Source organism: Erinaceus europaeus, chromosome 1 (genome assembly GCF_950295315.1).
Source record: "Erinaceus europaeus chromosome 1, mEriEur2.1, whole genome shotgun sequence".
NCBI lineage: Eukaryota > Metazoa > Chordata > Mammalia > Eulipotyphla > Erinaceidae > Erinaceus > Erinaceus europaeus.
In genome coordinates, this window is record NC_080162.1 from 71,004,393 (window position 1) to 71,023,708 (window position 19,316).

General features: G+C 54.0%; 1 protein-coding gene across 7 annotated transcripts; it reads left to right on the plus strand.

Moving 5' to 3' along the window:
* The first annotated feature begins 726 nt into the window (after positions 1-726).
* ADAM33 (ADAM metallopeptidase domain 33) lies at positions 727-14,196 on the plus strand. Of its 7 annotated transcripts, none has more exons than XM_060187125.1 (22): positions 727-1,144; positions 3,128-3,207; positions 6,293-6,369; positions 8,385-8,460; positions 8,645-8,721; positions 8,813-9,002; positions 9,241-9,306; positions 9,387-9,458; positions 9,641-9,807; positions 9,894-9,978; positions 10,060-10,202; positions 10,612-10,789; positions 10,881-10,970; positions 11,107-11,302; positions 11,379-11,493; positions 11,577-11,775; positions 11,864-11,941; positions 12,024-12,132; positions 12,208-12,355; positions 13,017-13,108; positions 13,278-13,350; positions 13,591-14,196. In XM_060187125.1, exons 1-21 carry the CDS (start codon positions 1,048-1,050, stop codon positions 13,313-13,315), a joined length of 2,373 nt encoding a protein of 790 aa, XP_060043108.1. In that variant the 5' UTR covers positions 727-1,047; the 3' UTR covers positions 13,316-13,350; positions 13,591-14,196. The 7 variants fall into 7 exon arrangements, with proteins under 7 accessions (XP_060043108.1, XP_060043117.1, XP_060043124.1 ...); XM_060187134.1 differs by having other exon boundaries at positions 13,594-14,196; XM_060187141.1 differs by having other exon boundaries at positions 3,131-3,207.
* The last annotated feature ends 5,120 nt before the right edge of the window (positions 14,197-19,316 follow it).

Here is a 19,316-nt window from a genome sequence, read left to right on the forward strand (position 1 = left end):
GCCAGTGTTTGCACTTGGCACCACGTGTGCTTAACTCGCTGCGCTACTACCTGACTTCTGCCTTGTGTGCTTTTATGAGAGTGCTTAACCAGGTTCACCACCACCTGGCCCCACAAGAGTCTCTTTGCATAACCATTATGCTATCTCAATCAACCCACATCACAACTTTCAACAGTGCTAGCTTCTGTATTGTGAACTTTTAAATTTATTTTTTGTTTTTTAGACACACACACACACACACACACACACACACACACGAATACATACAATTGCATACATAGATTAAACCTTGGAAGAAAATTCAAAACATTCCTCTGCATTATTCAACTACTAAATTATACAACTAAATAATGTCATCGAATGTAGTTCCACAACAGCAAGAAAACAAGAAGTAGGTGTCAGTTGAGATTGAAAAGGTTCTCTTCGGTCTGAAGAGGTGTCTCCGCCCCCCACCTCCCCGTACCAGTCGAGCCTGGGCAGCATTCCCCCCTTGCCGCCTCCTCGCAGCCGCCAGCGCCACAGGCAGGTGCCCAGTGGCACAGAGACCCGTGCAGGCTGCACCTGCCAGTGGTGGATGTCCCACACTCCAGCTCCTAGGGGAGCTCGGCAGAGGACAGTGCTGGAATCTGCCGCTCTCGCTCCAGGGCACCTCAGCGCGGTCCTGGGATAGAGATTCATTGCTGGACACCATGCAGCGGGGCCCGCACCTTGGAGAGACCCTCAACAGCAACAGGTGGCCCTCAGTCCTGGACTCTGCGCCCTACCAAGGTCCTCTGAAGGAGGATTCAGGTCCCCCATCCTACCCACACCCTCCATTCCCACGACTAGGGGGCACTCTGAGACCTCCAGGGCCGAGAGAAGCGGGCGGGTCCCCAGGAGGCCGCACAGACTCCCGCCCCCGCGCGGCCCAGCCCGGCTCTGCCCCTGGACGGCAGCTCAGCGCAGCGCAGCCAGGTTCCAATCAGGCCCTGCGCTGGGTGTGGAGCGGCAGAGCTCCAACCCGGATGGAGCCCGGGACGCAGCTTCGAGGCCACCAGGCTCACTGCGATGAACCGGGGTTGCGAGAGAGCTCGAGGGGCTCCCGCGCTGCCGCTGCTGCTTCTGCTGCTGCTCCGGCTGTCTGGGCCAGCTGACACGATTCAAGGTGAGTACGGGGGGGCTGGGGCGCAGCCGAGTCCCTGCCTCCGGGACTGTGTGGGCAGCAAAACCTTGCGGGGAGTCTCCCGAGACCTGGCCATGGCCAGCTGTGCTCGATCAGCTAGGGGCCCCAGGCTTGCACACTCTGAGCAGCCCGCATTGCCCTTCCCCTCTGGCCAGCTGCCCATCCGCCTGTATTCTCCGTTCTGCCGCTCCCCAAGCCCCATCCGCTAGCCTGGAAGGTCCTTCATCACCTCCTCTCTGGGGCCCTGGGACCCCCTCCTTCAGGAAGCCCCCTAGTCCACTGCTCTCCACACACAGTTCCTGCTGTGCACTTGTGCTGGTAGTGCTGCTACACTCAGGCGCCACCCCTATGCTCAAGCCCAGGGCCTTGGAGGGCTCTGTGTATATTGTTTATCCTGTTGCCTTGTTTGGTTAGATAGAGAGGACTTCTAGATAGATAGATAGATAGATAGATAGGCTTCTAACAGAAGGGCCCTGAGGGGAGGCTGCAGCCTCTTCTCTCCCTAGAGTAACCTTTGTCAGGCCAGGATAAACTTTCCAAGTGGGTGAGAGGCTGACTGGGTCCTGCACGCTGAAGTGCTGGGCAATGGGAGAAGGCTGGAAGGGCTGGGCCCCACTGGTGTGTGTATGTATGTGTGTGTGTGTGTGTGTGTGTGTGTGTGTGTACTACAGCACCCAGGCCCTGTTCTGTCCTGGGGCCCCGAGGGTAGGGGATAGTCCCCAGCAGCTGCTACCTCCTTCCTAGCCAGTGGCGTTCAAAGGAGGCTGACAGACTGCTGGAAAGAGTAGACAGTGTGTTCCCTAACATCAGACTACCCATCCTTGAGGTGCTGCTTCTGTTCCCATACTTGAGGCACTATAGCCCCACCGCTGCCTCCCTCTCCCTCATCAAGGAGCCAGTGGCCATCTGGTGTGTAGGGTCCCATGAAGAAGCCCCAGCCCACACTCTCTCCACCCTTGGAGACCGAGCTCCCCACATCCCATCAAGTTCTCTCTGAGTGGAGAAACCCCAGCTTCCTTAAATGCACTCAGCACCCCCCCCCCTTGTGCCTCACTAACTAGTCAGCCTCCATTCATACCACACTAGGGGTCACTCCACCTCCTCACCTCCTCACCCCAGGTGTGGCTCAGTCAGGGGGAAAGGGGGACATTCCCTGGATCCTCTGCTTTTATAGATTTGGAATGATGGTGTCAGGGGGAGATGAAGGAGGAGAATTGGGGGTAACAAACAGAAGCTGAGCCAAGTCCACAGGCAACCCTTTCAGCCAAACCCAGGCTGGTGGGGGTTGGATAGTTGTGACTCTTCCGAGCTGGGTTCCCTGGGACTGAGCGCCCTGGGGTGGGGAAGATGCCTGGGGCTCTGCCTGGGGCCTGGCTCCAGGCAAGTGTGAGGATAGTTTGGGCTGCTGGGGGGCGGGGGAGCTGGAGGCATTCCAGGGGAGCATTCCAGCTGCCTTCTGAGTCATCCTTGGCTCCTGGAACCCCCCTGCACATGCCCCTCCCAGGAATATTTGGGCTGTTTTCCCCACTCCCTCCCCTAAAATGCATGAGGAGGTTTCTGCAGCCCTGCCTCCACCATGAAGCCCCTTCCATGACAACATCTGCCTGTTGTTTTTCTCAGAGGGAGAGACACAGGCCTCTGCTCCTCACAGAACTTTCATCCCAAAGCATCTGCTGCCCAGTCTAAAAATATCCAAGGCTGCCTCTTCCTGCCCTTCCCCTTAGCATGGGGAACCTCAGTTGGTATCTTCTTTGTGACCCCTGCCCCAAGTTCCCCTCCTCACCTTACCCCCCACCCCCCAGAGATCACTTGGGGTCCTATGTCCCCAGCAGAGTAGTCTCTCAGTTCCCTCAGTTCTGAGGACACACCTCAAGGGTGTTACCTTCTCTAAGTTAAACTCTAGTGTTGAGGGTGGACACCCCCCTTCTTCTGTGATAGCCTCTAACCTCATTCTTGTGTCTCCAGTAGACACCCCCGGAGAGTCAGTCACTCCTCACTGGGTCCTGGAAGGACGAGCCTGGCGCATGGTCACCGTGAAGGAGCCGGTCAGTGTCGAGTCAGCCTTCTTCACAGGGAAGCAGGGGCTCCTCGGATCCCAGACCCAGGAGCCCTCTAGGACCTCCCCTAAGGGCTGGCAGGCAGGAGTGGGGAAACATCTAGAGTGTGAGCCTGCACACATGGAAGTCATTTTCAGGCTTCCTCCCTTACCCGACCCCCCCTTGTTTCTCTTTCCAGAGTTATCCAGGCCACCCCCACCCTGCCAGGCAGAGTTGGGGCCAGTAGTGGGATAGTAAGGCCTGAAGCTTTTCAGGAACCTTTTCAAGAAAACATCAAAATGTCTTTTTCTGAATTTTCTAGAACATGTGGTTTCATTATGGTCCTTCCCATCACCCATCCAAAAGGAGACTGAAATGGCTCAGCAGAGTCCACTTCTGATGGGAGAGGGGTGGTGACTCTCCTAGTGCCCCCCCCACATACAAGTGCACCCCATTCTGTTTCATCAGGACACTCTGTCTCCTCCCAACACTCACCCAGCACACACTTGCAGAATAACCACTCCCATCTGTCTAAGCTGCACAGCTGTGCTGCAGACCCAGGCCAGAAGCCTCAGTGAGGCCCTTTCTTTCTTTCTCTCTCTTTTTTTTTCTTTTTCCCTCCAGGGTTATTGTTGGGCCTCGGTGCCTGCACTATGAAACCACTGCTCCTGGATGCCACCTTTTCCTTTTTGTTGTCCTTGTTGTCGTTGTTATTGTTGTTGGATAGGACAGAAAGAAATCGAGAGAGGAGAAGAAAAGACAGAGAGTGGGGAGAGAAAAATAGACACCTGCAGACCTGCTTCACCACCTATGAAGCGACCCCCTGCAGGTGGGGAGCTGGGGGCTTGAACCAGGATCCCTGCGGCGGTCCTTGCACTTCGCACCATGTGCGCTTAACTCACTGCACTGCCACCTGGCTCCCTGTGAGGCCCTTTCACAGAGGGGCTGACTGAATCCCAGAGAGGCTGGGAACTACCCAAGGTCACACAGCTCTGTAGCTCAGAACTCTGAGACCTGCGAAGGTCTAAGACTTCTAACCATTGGTTGATGTCCCCTGAACCTGGAAAGACCTGCTCATTCTGAATTTTCAAACAAAAGTGGAGACCACTCCTGACCCCCAGTTCATACTAGATCATACTAGAAAAGTAAGAGAGCTCTGCCATGGAGGCACACCAACAACTAAGGGCTCAGTGGGTCCCCCAAACCCTCAAGGACCCTATCTATATGGTCAAACAAAAAGCTGGTCAATAAGCACAGGAGACAGCTGGGCAAACACTGGAGTCACCCTGGCAGTGGACGTCCCCCCAGTCTGCCCTGGGCTGTGACTAGCAAGAAAAATCCCGGGGAACCTTGTTTTCCCACACATCAGGGCCCTTGCATCCAGGAAGCCTGCCAATATGAGGGTAGCTGAACTGAGGCAGGGAGTCCTTTCCCAGAGAACCCCTACCTTTCAGTCAGAGATGAGATGCACAGGGACAGGGTCATTTAGGAGGGCAGACAGTGAGGACAGCAGGGGGCTGGAAGGAGGGATAGAAGAGCTCTTCACTGTGGGGGTGGGCAGAAGGCTTCCCATCTGGCCTGCAGCTATCCCCTTAGTGTGGATCTTTGGCCAGTCAAGTAAGAGACATTCCTGCCATGAACTCATGCCTGAGGCCTCATGGAGCCTTAGGTGGAGGGTGAGGTGGCCTGTCTGCTCCCCACCTATAGAAGGCACCCCACCCCAACCTTTGAGCTATTTGTCTGGGCCTTGGCCCAGTGCACTGTGGGGCCTAAGGGCAGGTCCAGCTGTGGTGGAGGCCAGGGTTCTGAAGAGACAGCTGCTCTCTAGGGTTCCTGCAAGGCTCCAACTCCAGGCCTCCAGCCAGGCCAAGTGGGATGATGGAGCAAAGCAGATATGCCCACAGGGAGAAGAGGCAAAAAGGGGTTGGGGAAAGTGAGGCAGGCAAGAAATCCAGGCTCATCTTGAGCATGTAGCTGAGAAAGCCTGTGTTTTTCTGTGGTCCTGGGACAGGCTCAATGGAGCAGGTGTCGTGCAGACCCGCTGGAGGCCACAGGAAACCAGGAGATGGAGTTTGTCTGAAGTGGAGTCGAGGGAGTTGGGCGGTAGCGCAGCAGGTTAAGTACACATGGCACAAAGCACAAGGACCATCGTTAAGGATCCCTGTTCAAGCCCCCAGCTCCCCTCCTGCAGGGGAGTCGCTTCACAAGTAGTGAAGCTGGTCTGCAAGTGTCTATATTTCTCTCCCGCTCTCTGTCTTCCCCTCCTCTCTCCATTTCTCTCTGTCCTATCTAACAACGACAACATCAGTAACAACAACAATAAAAAAAAATAAGGGCAACAAAAGGGAAAATAAATAAATAAATGAAGTGGAGTCAAAGGAGTAAAGTTGGAATTCCACAGAGTGGGAAGCAGCAAAATACAGAAACACCTGAGCTACCACTACCTAACATTCCCCCCCAGTGACTTCAAGACCCCCACTGTCCTTGTTGTAAGGAAGTCTCCTGGGCAGGAAGAAAGAGGGCAGGCCCTTGGGTATGGCTGGGCACCCTATCCAGGCCCTCGTCTCTAGGAAAGCTGCAGTGCACACCTGGCAGCCCATGTCAGGTGACCGAATCCTGAGCTTGGACACAGCTTTGTCTGCATGGTCTCACCCCCCCACACACACTTCTCTTCTTTTTTTTAATTTATGTATTTTCCCTTTTGTTGTCCTTGTTGTTTTGTTGTTGTTGTTGTTGTTGTTATTGATGTCATCGTTGTTAGATAGGACAGAGAGAAATGGAGAGAGGAGGGGAAGACAGAGAGGGGAGAGAAAGACAGACACCTGCAGAACTGCTTCACCACCTGTGAAGCGACTCCCCTGCAGGTGGGGAGCCGGGGGCTCGAACTGGAATCCTTGCAACAGTCCTCGCACTTTGCACCACATGTGTTTAACCCACTGCGCTACCACCCAACTCCCACCCCCACACACTTCCATACCCTCCATGACAACATGGGGAGTTCTGTGTCTCCTCCAAGAACTGTCTCTCCAGCCAGCTCCATGTCATATCTGTTACCTGAGGCCCAGCATCTCAGCCCTGCACTCTTCCCACCCAGGTCTGGAAGCCACACACAGGGCTGGTGGCTGTAGAGGCTGAAGGCCGGGAGCTTCTGCTAGAGCTGGAAAAGAACCAGTGAGTACCAGGATGAAAGGGCTGGGAGTCAAGAATTGCTCCTCTCTAGGGAGGATCAGTCCCACGGGTCAGGATTCACAGGAATCCATGAGTTGGTGCTGGTGACATTACTGGTTCCCTTGGGGCTAAGGCTGCCTTGCTGTGGGCCATCTTTTTCAGCCCAACCCAGGAACATCTTGTCAGCTCCCTGCTGGAAACAAGTGAGCATCACCTAATGGGTGCTCAGAGTGTGTGGAGTCAAGAGACTGCAAGGTGTGCTCCAGGATAGGCAGACACTCCAGGCTGGGGGACTGGCAGGGACCAGGGTGCAGCAGCCACAAAAGCCAAGGAAGGTCCAGTCAGGCGGTGGCAGCTTGTCCGATCTGTGTAGGGGATCTCCATTTATAGGGGCAAGAACTGTAGGAGAGGACTTTGGGGAGTTCTAGTAGAACTAGCTCAAAGAATGCCACTTTAATGCTGAGTGTTCTGGAAGGTGCAAAGATTTTGGGCAGGTGAATGAATAGGCAAACCTGGACTGGGTTGCATGGGCATCCAAGATGGAGTATGGTGTCTTAGTGTCATCTTGAGTGCATTACCAACAGCTGTCACTTATTTAGTGTTGATTCCATGGCCGGCACTATTCTAAGCAGTTCACATATGCTTCATTCCTCCCCCACTGCCCATGGAATATTGTGGATTGAGAACAAACTGATTCCACCATGCATGCTCAGTTTCTCTGGAATTCAGTGTTCCCATGAATGAAATGGGGTGATCACATCAACTACTTCCTGGGCTATTTATGTGTATGGAGTTGGGGAGCTAAGCTGGATAAGTTAAAGGCAAGACTGGGAAGTCTTTGGTGGGGGGGGCGTTGGAAATTTGGAATTAAAGAGGTCAAGATGAGGCGGGAACTAAGCTTCTCCTTAAGGAAAGTAATTTGATTTGTAGTTGATCCATCTTTGTGAGAAGGATCCTGGTCATATAAGGCAGATAGATCACTGGGCCGAGGACATAGCACAACAGTTACACAATAGACTTTCATGCCTGAGACTCAGAGATCCCAGGTTCAATCCCCAGAGCATACTCTGGTGAAAAAAAAAAAATCATTACTGGAGTGGCATCTGGACAAGGTGGGGAGGGAGATCCTTGCTCAGGTGGGCAGGGAAGTGGCAGGGTGTGGGAGGGTGAGGAGTCTGGTTTCTTTGAAAGTAGTGTCTGGGCATCATTGAAGGACAGAGGAGGGATACATGGGATCTAGAGAAGAGGTGAAAGATGTACCAGGCAGAAATGGGCTAGAGGGTTGACCAGATGCTCAGTAAGGCAGTGGGAGTCACCAAGGGAGGCCACACCACACTTACTTAGCTCCAGGTCCCTCTTCTTTGACAGTGTTTTCTGACCCCCCTCCCCAATCACTTTTTTTTTCCAAATTATTTTATTGGGAGGGGGTGATGGTTTATAGTACAGTTGCTGAAACATGGGCACAATTTCTCATCTCCCCATGATACGTGTCTGCAAAACATTCTCACCCCCAGCTTAGGTCCTTTCCCTTCATTGGAAAAAGGGACCCCAACACCCTCTCTATCCCTTCCTATCCTCTCTTCTCCTGGAGATCTTTGCTTTGGTGCACTATACCCAGCTTCTTTCTAATGCCTCTGACCTCTGGATTCAGCTGCCTGCCACAGGGACCACAAACTCCCTCTGTTCCTGTTCCTGTGTGGTGCTGCCCATGCTCCCACTCCCCACAACTAAATATCACTGCTCTCTCCCTCTGTTCCTGTTCCTGTGTGGTGCTGCCCATGCTCCCACTCCCCACAACTAAACATCACTGCTCTTCACCATTCTCCTCACCCAGGGTTCTTCTGAGCTAAGCAAGGTACCAGCACTCCTGTACCTTCTCAAACATACATTGTGGACACTTAAGTACTAGTGCTGCCTGACTCATATTGCTGCTCAACAGCATTCAGGGAAGGAAGCAGGAGGGCTTCCTGGAGGAGACAGGGCCACATTAGGTGATTCCCACACACCCCTCTCATCAGGCTACTTACCCCAGGATACACAGAAACCCACTACAGCTCAGATGGGCAGCCGGTGGTGCTGTACCCCAACCACACGGTGAGATACTTCTATGTGCTGTGGAGACAAGGTGCTGGGGGATGCTCCCCCTGGGCCCCTCCTTACCTCTCCTCCTATTCCTAAGGAGAAGCTGGAGCCAGCCCCTACCATTCCTCTCTTACCTCTCTCGCCCCTCCCGCTTCGACCCTGCCTGAGGTCTGGGGATGGTTCTCTTGCTCTCCAGGACCATTGCCACTACCGTGGGCATGTGAGGGGCTTCCTTGGCTCTTGGGTATCCCTCAGCACCTGCTCTGGGATGAGGTAAGGAGCCCCTCAGGAAGGGGCTGGGCCTGGGTCTGGGCCTGGGATGGGCATATGGGAGCTCCCTCATGCACCTTCTGCCTCCTCTTAGTGGTCTGATCGTGCTCAGCAGCAACACCAGCTACTATCTGCACCCCCAGCCAGCTGGGAGCTCTGAGGACTTCTCCACCCATAAGATCTTCCGGACACAGCAGCTGCCTAGCTGGAAAGGAGCCTGTGGTCACAGGGACCCAGGACACAAGAAGGACATGACTAAACTTTCCCATGGCAGCCAGATCAGGGTCAGGGGCACAGGCGGGGTTGGTGAGGGCATGCAGCAGTCAACACTCTCAGTCAGAAGAGAGCTGAGTGCACAGGCCCCAGCTCAGGATGTAATGTCCTAATGCCTTTATAAAGAGGCTGAAGAAACAAGTTCTAGCAAAAATTTAAGCAAACTCTGTTCTCTTTGTGAGTTGGGTTGGTATCAGGGCTCTCTGGTCCAGCATCCTGCCACTCAGGGTCACTATTGTCTCTTCCCAGGACAGGCGCCAGATCCCAAAGAGCCCCAGGTACTTGGAGCTGTACATAGTGGCTGACCATGCACTGGTGAGAGGAGCCTGAGGATAGGGACGTGGGAAGTCGGGTGGGGATTGGCAACTCAGGCCGTCACATTGCTGCCTTTCCAGTTCCTGACCCAACACAGGAACTTGACCAGTACCAAGCAGCGGCTTCTGGAGGTTGCCAACTACTTGGACCAGGTTGGGAAAAGAGCCCCAACGTGGGGTGGGGTGGATGATGAGGACAAGGGGCTGGGCAGATCCCAGGGACATGACAGGCTTGGAGATGGCATGAGAGTACAGAAGGGAAGAGAGTGGGGTACAGGGGTATCACTTAGTCCTCGGAGTCAGCCTTGTCCCGCCCTGCCTGTCCCTACCCTCAGATTCTCAGAACCCTGGACATTCAGGTGGTGCTGACGGGGTTGGAAGTGTGGACAGAGCGGGACCAGAGCCGCGTCACCCCAGATGCAAACGCCACGCTCTGGGCCTTCCTGCAGTGGCGTCGGGGGCTGTGGGTGCGGCAGCCACACGACTCCACGCAGCTGCTCACGTGGGTGCTCGGGACCCCCACGCGGGACCCCAGCTGGGTGGCCCCGCCTCTGGGGCCCGCCGGGTCACACCGCGCTTCGCCCTCAGGGGCCGCGCCTTCCGGGGCGCCACCGTGGGTCTGGCACCCGTGGAGGGCATGTGCCACGCCGAGAGCTCCGGAGGCGTGAGCATGGTGAGCACTGTGGGGCTCCAGGGGCTGGAGAGGCGCTGGGGGCGTCCCCGCAGCCCGCAGCAACTGTCCCCGCGCCTCCAGGACCACTCGGAGCTCCCCATTGGCGCCGCCGCCACCATGGCTCACGAGATCGGCCACAGCCTGGGCCTCGGCCACGACCCAGACGGCTGCTGCGCGGAGGCCTCTGCAGAGCAGGGCGGCTGCGTCATGGCGGCCACTGCTGGGTAGGGGGCGCTGCAGAGGGCTCCTAGACGGGAAGGGGCAGGCTCCCCTGCTGCTTGGCTTTGGCCGCAGTCACCCTGTGTGTGAAGCTTAAAGGCAGGAAGCTAAGCTCATTCCCTCTAGGAGCATCGAGACTATTTTCAGAGCCACCTAACGAGGTTCCTCCAGCTTCTGGAGTAGCAGGTCTCAGGCGGGTGGGGACGCGGTGTCCTGGGCTTTCCCCACCCCCTCGGGCTCGCTCCTTGACCCGACGCGGTATCCATGGCGTCTCGGCTCTCTCGCTCTCTCGCGGGTTCGAGCTACTCGGCTGGTGGTGTGGCCAAGCCCGGGTGGCTGTGGCGGTGGCGGGGAGGGAGCGGAGACAAGCGGGGAAAGGGGTGGCCGGGCCCGCCCGACGGCCTCCGCCCGCAGGCACCCGTACCCGCGTGTGTTCAGCGCCTGCAGCCGCCGCCGCCTGCGCGCCTTCTTCCGCCGAGGGGGCGGCACCTGCCTCTCCAACCTGCCAGCTGCCGCGCCGCCCCGGCCGCCCGCGCGCTGCGGCAATGGCTTCGTGGAGGAGGGCGAGGACTGCGACTGCGGTGCAGGCCAGGTCAGCTCCGAGGGATGGGGTGTAGGAGGGGGGTGAGGGGGATCCCTGTGGCCACGCCGCCCGGCCTGACCGTCCCCGCCCGCCCGCGCAGGAGTGCTGGGACCCGTGCTGTGTGGCCCGCAACTGCTCGCTGCGCGCGGGGGCGCAGTGCTCCGGCGGGGACTGCTGCGCGCGCTGCCAGGTGAGCGGAACCGGGGCGGGGATGCGTGCGCCCCCTCGGGGGGGGGGACGGTGACTCTGCCCTGGCGCTCGGCCGTCGGCTTCTGGCCCCTCACAGTCTGCATCCTCAGTCCCCTCCCGGCGGCTCCTCTTCGCAGCTGAAGCCCGCGGGCGCGCCGTGTCGCCAGGCAGAGGGCGACTGCGACCTCCCTGAGTTCTGCACGGGCGCGTCTCCCCACTGCCCCGCGGACACGCACCTCCTGGACGGCTCACCCTGCGCCAGCGGCCGCGGTTACTGCCGCGACGGCGCGTGTCCCACGCTGGAGCAGCAGTGCCAGCATCTCTGGGGGCCTGGTAAGACCCCCGTGTCCCAGCCCCGCCCTATCATCCCGGGCCGGCCCAGTCCTGGGTGCCTTCAAACCAGCTCCAGCTTCCCCAGGCTCCCGCCCGGCCCCGGAAGCCTGCTTCCAGGAGGTGAACTCCGCGGGGGATACCCACGGGAACTGTGGCCTTGACAACCAGGTCTTCGTGCCTTGCGCCCGGAGGTAGGAGAGGAACAGAGGGGGCAGAGTCTGGGGAGATTCGGGGGCATTTCCCGCTGCTTTACCACCCTCTCCTTGGTGCCTAGAGACGCTCTGTGTGGGAAGCTGCAGTGCCAGGGCGGCCAGCAGAACCCACTGGCACCATACACTGTGTCAGTGGACTCCACAGTCCAGCTGGGCAACCTAGAGGTGACCTGCAGGGGAGTCTTCATGCTGTCCGGTGCCCGGCCGGACCTGCCTGACTTGGGCACAGTAGAGGCAGGCACCCAGTGTGGACCCAGAATGGTGAGCCCTGCCTGCCAGCCCCCTTCATGCTGCCCTGGCCTGAGGGCCAAGCCTCCTTCCCTCATGGGCCAGTGTGCACGGCCCACAGGTCTGCCAAGACGGCCACTGTCAGAACACCACCTTCCCAGAGCTGGAGCGCTGCCTGAGTGCCTGTCACAGCCACGGGGTGAGTGGTCTGGAAGTTGGGAAAGGGTGACCTGGAGGGCTCTCGGTGCCATGAGTGCCGTGCCTATATTTCTCCTCTGCAGGTTTGCAACAGTAACCGAAACTGTCACTGTGCTCCAGGCTGGGCCCCACCCTCCTGTGAAAAGCCAGGGTTCGGTGGCAGCGTGGATAGTGGTCCTATGCAGTCTGACAGTGAGCTGGGGACACAGGTGGGGGGCTTGGGGGGGCACACGTGCTCAGGACTCAGCCCCACCCTGTCCTCCGCAGATCCAGACACCTTTCTGCTGGGGATGATCCTGAGCTTCCTGCTGCCCCTCCTCCCGGGGCTTGGCCTGGCCTGGTGCTGTTGTGGGCACCTGGGACCCCAGCTCCAGCAATGCTTCTGGGGCTCACAGAGGGACCCTGAGTGCAGTGGGTAGGCCTTGAAGGCCCAGGTCCTTCCTCCTCAAACCCACTCCTGTGGTTCCTGCTCCCCCAAGCACTTCCTCCACTGGAATGCTGCCCAACTCAGGGCAAGCTGAGGGAGAGAGTGAGGGCATCTCCATGGAGGGCAGGTGCCAGCTGAGTGGGAATTATGTGTCTGTGGGCAAGGGAGCAAGGTGGTCAAAGTTTGGTATGTCAGCATGAGGCCTGCTGGGGGCACTGGGAAAACACTGTTATCAGGTGGGCGAAGTCTTAAGAGCCATGGAGATGGGTCCATAGAAATATAGAAAGAAGGGACAAGGCCTGGGAGGCAGGGTGTGAGCAGCCAATGCCTTGGAGTGAGTGGGGGCAGCAGGGCCAGGGGCACAGGCACAGCTACAACTGGGGGGGAACGCTTGCTCCTCTCAGTTACCCAAGCAATGGCAACAGCTAGAGGGGCTGCAAGCTGGAGTGGTGCCAGAGTCCCTGAGAAATGCCAGGGTTGGGGAGAAGCCATTCTGGCCGCCCTGGGAGGGCATGAGTCTCAAGTGTTGGCTGGGCCCTGAGGGCTGCTCCTGGGCAGCAGGGAGCAGAAGAGAGTGACCTGAAGGGGAGGTGCAAGACTTGGGCGTCCTTAGGGCCACAGGTTAAATCTCCACCTGTCCTCTGCCCAGACCCAAAGATGGCCTGTGCCAGGACCATTCCCCAGGCAACAACCACCCCATGGAGCTAAGGCCCATGGCCACTGGAGAGGCAAGCCCACTGGGTGAGTGGGGTGTAAGGTAGGGTACCAGGAGGGAGGTGATGGGGAAACTCTTGCCTTTGGCTTCCTTCTATATAGACCCCTCCTCTCCACTAGCTCTGGCCTCTTTGAATCCCTGATGTCCACTCCTGCCCACAGCTCACAGCATTAGTTCTCCATTCTTGCTTTCCAGACTTGGAGAATTCTGCCAGAGTCCAGCAGCCACCTTGAGAAGCATGTGCCCTTAGTCCTACCTGCACACAGAGGTATGGTATGGGCCCTGGACCACCCCCTCCTCTCCTTGTCCTGTTCCCTGAGGTTTCTGAGTGGGGTCATGATGGAAATGAGAGGTAACCCTTGGGAGAAGCTATTGTTTGGGGGCCAGATGCTAGAGGACCCTGGGATCGGGGAGGGAGGCACTATGGCTCTTGCTGGGTCATTAGCCCTCCCTGTGGGGCTTGACTTGCAGCCCTAGGTGTGTGACCCTTCCTACATGTCATTTTCAGCAGGTCAAGCAACCAAGACCCCAATCTCTGCTGAGAGGCAGCTCCTGAGCTGAGGAGGCCCGAGCACAGTTGGCTACAACCATTCCAGAAACTCAGATGTGAGGGCAGAGCCCACAAACCCGCTGACTTGCTGTGTTTTCCAGCAGCTAGGGCAGGTCGTTCCCTAAGCTGAGCTCTGCTTGACTCTCTCTAAACCCCAGAGCCTCTCCAGGCTTTGCCCAGTGCAACTTCGCTCCTCAGGCTGGGTCCAGCTGTGGAACATGCTCCAGTCCAAGAGCACATCAATGCAAGGGCTGACTTCACATCACTGGAGAGGCTGGTGTTGAGCACCTGAGGCCTCTGTCCAGGGGTCCCTGGGCGTGGCTGTCATGTGCACCTTGCCCAGGCAGCTTACATCCCTCCTCGGCCCTTCAAAGCAAGGTCCTGTGACCATCTCTCCTACTTTCTTCTCCTGCCCTGCCTTGTCCACTTCCTAGTCCTCCACCTGCAGTTTGGGGAGGTGTGTGAGGTCTGCTGCCACCTCGCTGTGCATGTCAGTCTCTCCAGTATTCTTTGGGAGGGGACATAGGGAGCCATTTCAGAGAGACACTAAAGAAAGTCAAAAGAGGGAGTCGGGCTGTAGCGCAGCGGGTTAAGCGCAGGTGGCGCAAAGCACAAGGACCAGCATAAGGATCCCGGTTCGAACCCCGGCTCCCCACCTGCAGGGGAGTCGCTTCACAGGCGGTGAAGCAGGTCTGCAGGTGTCTATCTTTCTCTCCTCCTCTCTGTCTTCCCCTCCTCTCTCCATTTCTCTCTGTCCTATCCAACAATGACAACAACAATAATAACTACAACAATAAAACAACAAGGGCAACAAAAGGGAATAAATAAATAAAATAAATAAATAAATAAAAATAAATAAATAAATAAAAAGAAAGTCAAAAGAAAGACATGCTGCTTTTGAGTTTCTGTGAGTTTGTTGTTGTTTTACCACAGCACTGCTCAGTTCTGGCTCATTCTGGTGCTGGAGATTGAACTTGGGACCTTTAGTGCCTCAGGCATGAAAGTCTGTATGATCATTATGCTGTCTCCCCAGCCTCTGAGTTTTTTGTAAGTTCAAACCCAGGAGGGCTGTCCACTGATCACAGAGGTGGGAACAGGCATGTGGAATCCCCAGATGTACTTGAGCGTGGGCCAGCGCTACGGAGCTTACCCGGCCCCTTTGTCCCACTTCTCCAGTCTGCCCTGGCGCTTCTGATAAGCCACTTATTCTTTCCCCTTACTGGAGGCAGGAATGACTGGGGAAGTTCTGTCTCACATCACTGAACCCAAACCAAACTTAGGAGCTGAAAACAACCACCCCTTCTGTGAGCTGACAAATGAGATCACTCTCAGCTGGCGGTTCTGCTGATCTTTGCTCACTTAGGGTGATGAGGACAAAGGAGATGTGTGTCTTTCATTTTCCAGCAGGCTGTCCTAGGTCATTTCACAGCATCTGGAAGGATTTCTGAGAGCAAGACCAGGATTAGAGTGTGGTGAAAGAGGTGCTCACCTGAGTACAAAGTAAGCAAGATAAATTATATATATATTTGCCTCCAGGGTTATTGCTGGGGCTCGGTGCCTGCACCACGAATCCACTGCTCCTGGAGGCCATTTTTTTCCTTTTGTTCCCCTGGTTGTTTTTATCGTTGTTGTGGTTATTATTATCGTTGCTATTGATGTCGTTGTTATTGGATAGGACAGAGAGAAATGGAGAGAGGAGGGGAAGACAGAGAGGGAGAGAGAAAGACAGACACCTGCAGACCTGCTCCACCACCTGTGAAGCGACTCCCCTGCAGGTGGGGAGCCAGGGGCTTGAACTGGGATCCTTAGGCGGGTCCTTGCGCTTTACCTCACATGCGGTTAACCCGCTGCGCTGCCGCTTGACCCCCGATAAATAATATTTTAACACACTACTGTAAAACATCGAAATTGCCTGTCCAGGAGGTGGTACTGTGGATAGAACACTGGACTTGCATGCATGAAGTCTCAAGTTCAGTCTCCAGCATTACATATGCAGGAGTGGTGCTCTGGTTTTCTGTCTCCCACTAGAAGATAAATAACCCTAAAATAAATAAATAAAGGGCTGGGGTAAATAGCACTGCAGTTCACACAACAGACTAATGGCTGAGGCCCCAAAGACCCCAGGTTCAGTCCCTGGCGCCACTATAAGCCAGAGCTAAGGAGTGCTCTGGTTAAAAATTATAATGAAATAAGTATATGATCAAAATTAAACTCTAACCCCCATACAACAAACAGAATAGCAGAATTTCATTATATAAGCAACAGTGCCATGCACAGCTATGCTGCAGCCTGAGGGGAGGAAGAACCAGTAACATTGACCCTGAGGCAAGTGCCTCATGGCCTCATCCTGGAATATCTGCCACTCTCAGCAGCCAGTTTTCCTCTGTTTCTTTCTTTTTTGTATCTAATAGGACAGAGAGAAATTGAGAGGGAAGGGGGAGATAAAGAGGGAGAGAGAGAGAGAGGCACCTGCAGAACTGCTTTATCACTCATGAAACTTCTCTGCAGATGAGGAGTGCGGGCTCAAACACAAGTCCTCACGCATGGTACCAACTGGCCCCCATGACTGACATTTATAACACTCTTTCAGCTCACATAAGTCACAGGATCAGCCCATGAAACTGTTTCCTAAAGTCCCCTCCTAACTTAATTATGCTCAGGGGAGTTTTAATTATAGAGCTAGTGATATGGAGAGGTTAGTGTCACTGACAGTTCTTATTGCTAGGAGTCCGGCGGTAGTGCAGTGGGTTAAGCACACGTGGCACAAAGCGCAAGGACCGGAGTAAGAATCCTGGATCGAGCCCCCGGCTCCCCACCTGTAGGGGAGTCGCTTCACAGGTGGTGAAGCAGGTCTGCAGGTGTCTATCTTTCTCTTCCCCTCTCTGTCTTCCCATCCTCTCTGTCCTACCTAACAACAACATCAACAACAACAATAATAACTACAACAACAATGAAAAATAACAAGGGCAACAAAAAGGGAAAAATAAATAAATAAATAAATAAATAAAAGAAGTTCTTATTGCTTATGGCTCCCAAGAAAAAGGAGCAAACCATTCCACGCAGGACTATGTGAGATATGGGGAAGTCTTGAGTTTGGTCAGGAGGCAGAAGTGAGTCAGGAGATGAACCTCTCACATGAAAGAGAGTAAGACAGCAAGCAAGAAAGAGAAGAAGGAAGGAAGGAAGGAAAAAAGGGAGGGAGGGAGGAAGGGAGAAAGGAAAAAAGAAAGAAAGGGAGATTAGAATGACAGAGGACCTAGTGGGGGTTGTATCGTTATGTAGAAAACTGAGAAATGTTATGCATGTACAAACTATTGTATTTACTGTGGAATGTAAAACATTAATCCTCCAATAAAGGAAAAAATAAAAAGAATGAATGATTGAATAACCACTTTAAAATGTGAATAACACCATAGGAGAGCGAGAATATTCAGAGGTACTATAACTGCAGGGTGGAAGGGAAACACGAACATTTTTGCCAGCAGTGTTTCCATGAGTTAGTAATTTGAATGAACTTTGCTAATAAATAAATAAATACCTAAATAATAACAATAAAGAAAGAGACAAAAGAAAGAAGTTGACCAGGAAAATTGTTCAGTGCTAGAATGCAGAACCTGCATACCATAGCCCAGAGTGTGGTTGATGGTAAAGCCCTAGGCCTGAGCAGGTTTTGCTACCACTCTCTCTGTCTCTGTCTCTCTGTTGACAAAAGTATGAATAATGATATATCTGAGGGGGCCAGGCAGTAGTGCGCCCAGCTAAGTGCACACATCACAGTGCACAAAAACCTAGGTTCAGGCCCCTGGTCCACCTGCAGTGGGAAAGCTCATGAGTGGTGAAGCAGGGCTGCAGGTGTCTGTCTCTCCTTATCTCTATCCCCCCTCCCCTCACAACTTCTCTCTTGTCTTTATCCAATAAATAAATAAATAAATAAATAAATAAGAGAGAGAGAGAGAGATTCTGAGAAAGTAGCTTGAAACAACCACACTGTCTGAGCAGGGCCCAAGGACTAGAAACTTGTATTTTTAAGAGTAACTTGTACTTTCAACCTTCTGCATCCCACAGTGATCTTGGGTCCATACTCCCAGAGGGTTAAAGAATAGGAAAGCTTTCAGGGAAGGGGATGGGTACGGAAGTCTGGTGGTGGGAATTATGTGAAGTTGTACCCCTCTTATCCTATGGTTTTGTCAATGTTTCCTTTTTATAAATAAAATTTTTTTAAAAAATAGTAAATTGATAAAGAAGTCAACAAACATAACCAAGTTCAGGGATAGTACCCAAGGAACTACAAAAATGGAGCCAAGTAGTGGTGCACTAGCTTAAGCACACATAGTATGAAGTGTAAGGATCCTAGTTCAAGCCCACGGTTCCCCACCTGTGAAGAAATGAAGCAGGTCTGCAGGTGTCTATCTTTCTCCCTCTCTATCTGCCCCCTTCAATTTCTGACCTATTAAAATAAAATAAAATAAAATGGCCTCAGGAACAGTGGATTCTTACTGCAGGCACCAAGCACCAGTGATAAACTTGGAGGCAAAAACAATCTACAAAAATTACCCTTGTTACTTTCGTGCACCCAGTTGAGTGCACACATTACAGTGTGCAAGGACCCGGGTTCAAACCCCTGGATCCCACCTGCAGGGAAAGTTTCACAAGTGGTGAGATATTGATAATTCTGCAGGTGTCTCTTCCTGTCTGTACCCAAAACAAATAAGCAAAATTGACCCTTGTTTCCTAGTTGAGGCCCAAAAGGAGACAGCCCTGTGAGGAGGATGCAGTGGGTACTACACAGATACAGAAGCTACCAGCATCTTGGTTCAGGACTTCCCAGACTTCAGAGATCTGAGAAATGAAATTCTGTCACAGCAAAAAAAAAAAAAAAAAAAAAAAAAGGAAAAGAAGCAAGCTTTTGCAAAATACTTGTAATTGCTCCTTTGTTGTTTATTTATTTATTTATCCCATTTTGTTGCCCTTGTTTTTTTTTATTGTTGTAGTTATTATTGCTATTACTATTACTATTGATGTCATCATTGTTGGATAGGACAGAGAGAAACGGAGAGAGGAAGGGAAGACACAGAGAGGGAAAGATAGACACCTGCAGACCTGCTTCACCACTTGTGAAGTGATGCCCCTGCAGGTGGGGAGCTGGGGGCTCGAACCAGGATCCTTACGCCGGTCCTTGTGCTTTGCGCCACGTGTGCTTAACCTACTGCGCTACTGCTCGACTCCCCCCGCCCTTTTAAAATTATCTTTATTTATTTGACAGTCAGAAATCAAGAGGAAGGGGGATATAGAGAGGGAGAGAAACAGACACCTGCAGCACTGCTTCACCACTCATGAAGCTTTCCCCTGCAGGTATGGCCTGGGGACTTGAACCCAGGTCCTTGTCCATTGTAATATGTGCTTATCCAGGTGTGCCATAGCCTGCCCCCCTCAATTGCTCTTTTAATAATAACAATGAAGCAACATTGCTTTCTAACAACATACAGACTTCAGGTGTAGTCTCTAGGACCACACATAACCACTGCTCTGTTTTGCCTGCCTGCCTGCCTGCCCAGGCTCTCTGAATCTAGAGCCCACAGCAAAGGGACATGTGCTCTGTGCTCATTTCCCCCCTATTTTATGGGATAGTGCTATGGACCGCTCAGGCAGGGGAGCAGCAGGAGTTTTCAGGGTCTGCTGTAGAG

What these genes read in the sequence shown, in the direction of transcription:
- ADAM33 (XM_060187125.1), top strand. Translation starts at nt 1,048, where the DNA reads ATGAACCGGGGTTGCGAGAGAGCTCGAGGGGCTCCCGCGCTGCCGCTG. An exon ending in TGCTGTACCCCAACCACACG is followed by an intron (nt 8,461 to 8,644) that starts GTGAGATACTTC and finishes CTTGCTCTCCAG; the next exon opens with GACCATTGCCACTACCGTGG. An exon ending in CCCATGGCAGCCAGATCAGG is followed by an intron (nt 9,003 to 9,240) that starts GTCAGGGGCACA and finishes GTCTCTTCCCAG; the next exon opens with GACAGGCGCCAGATCCCAAA.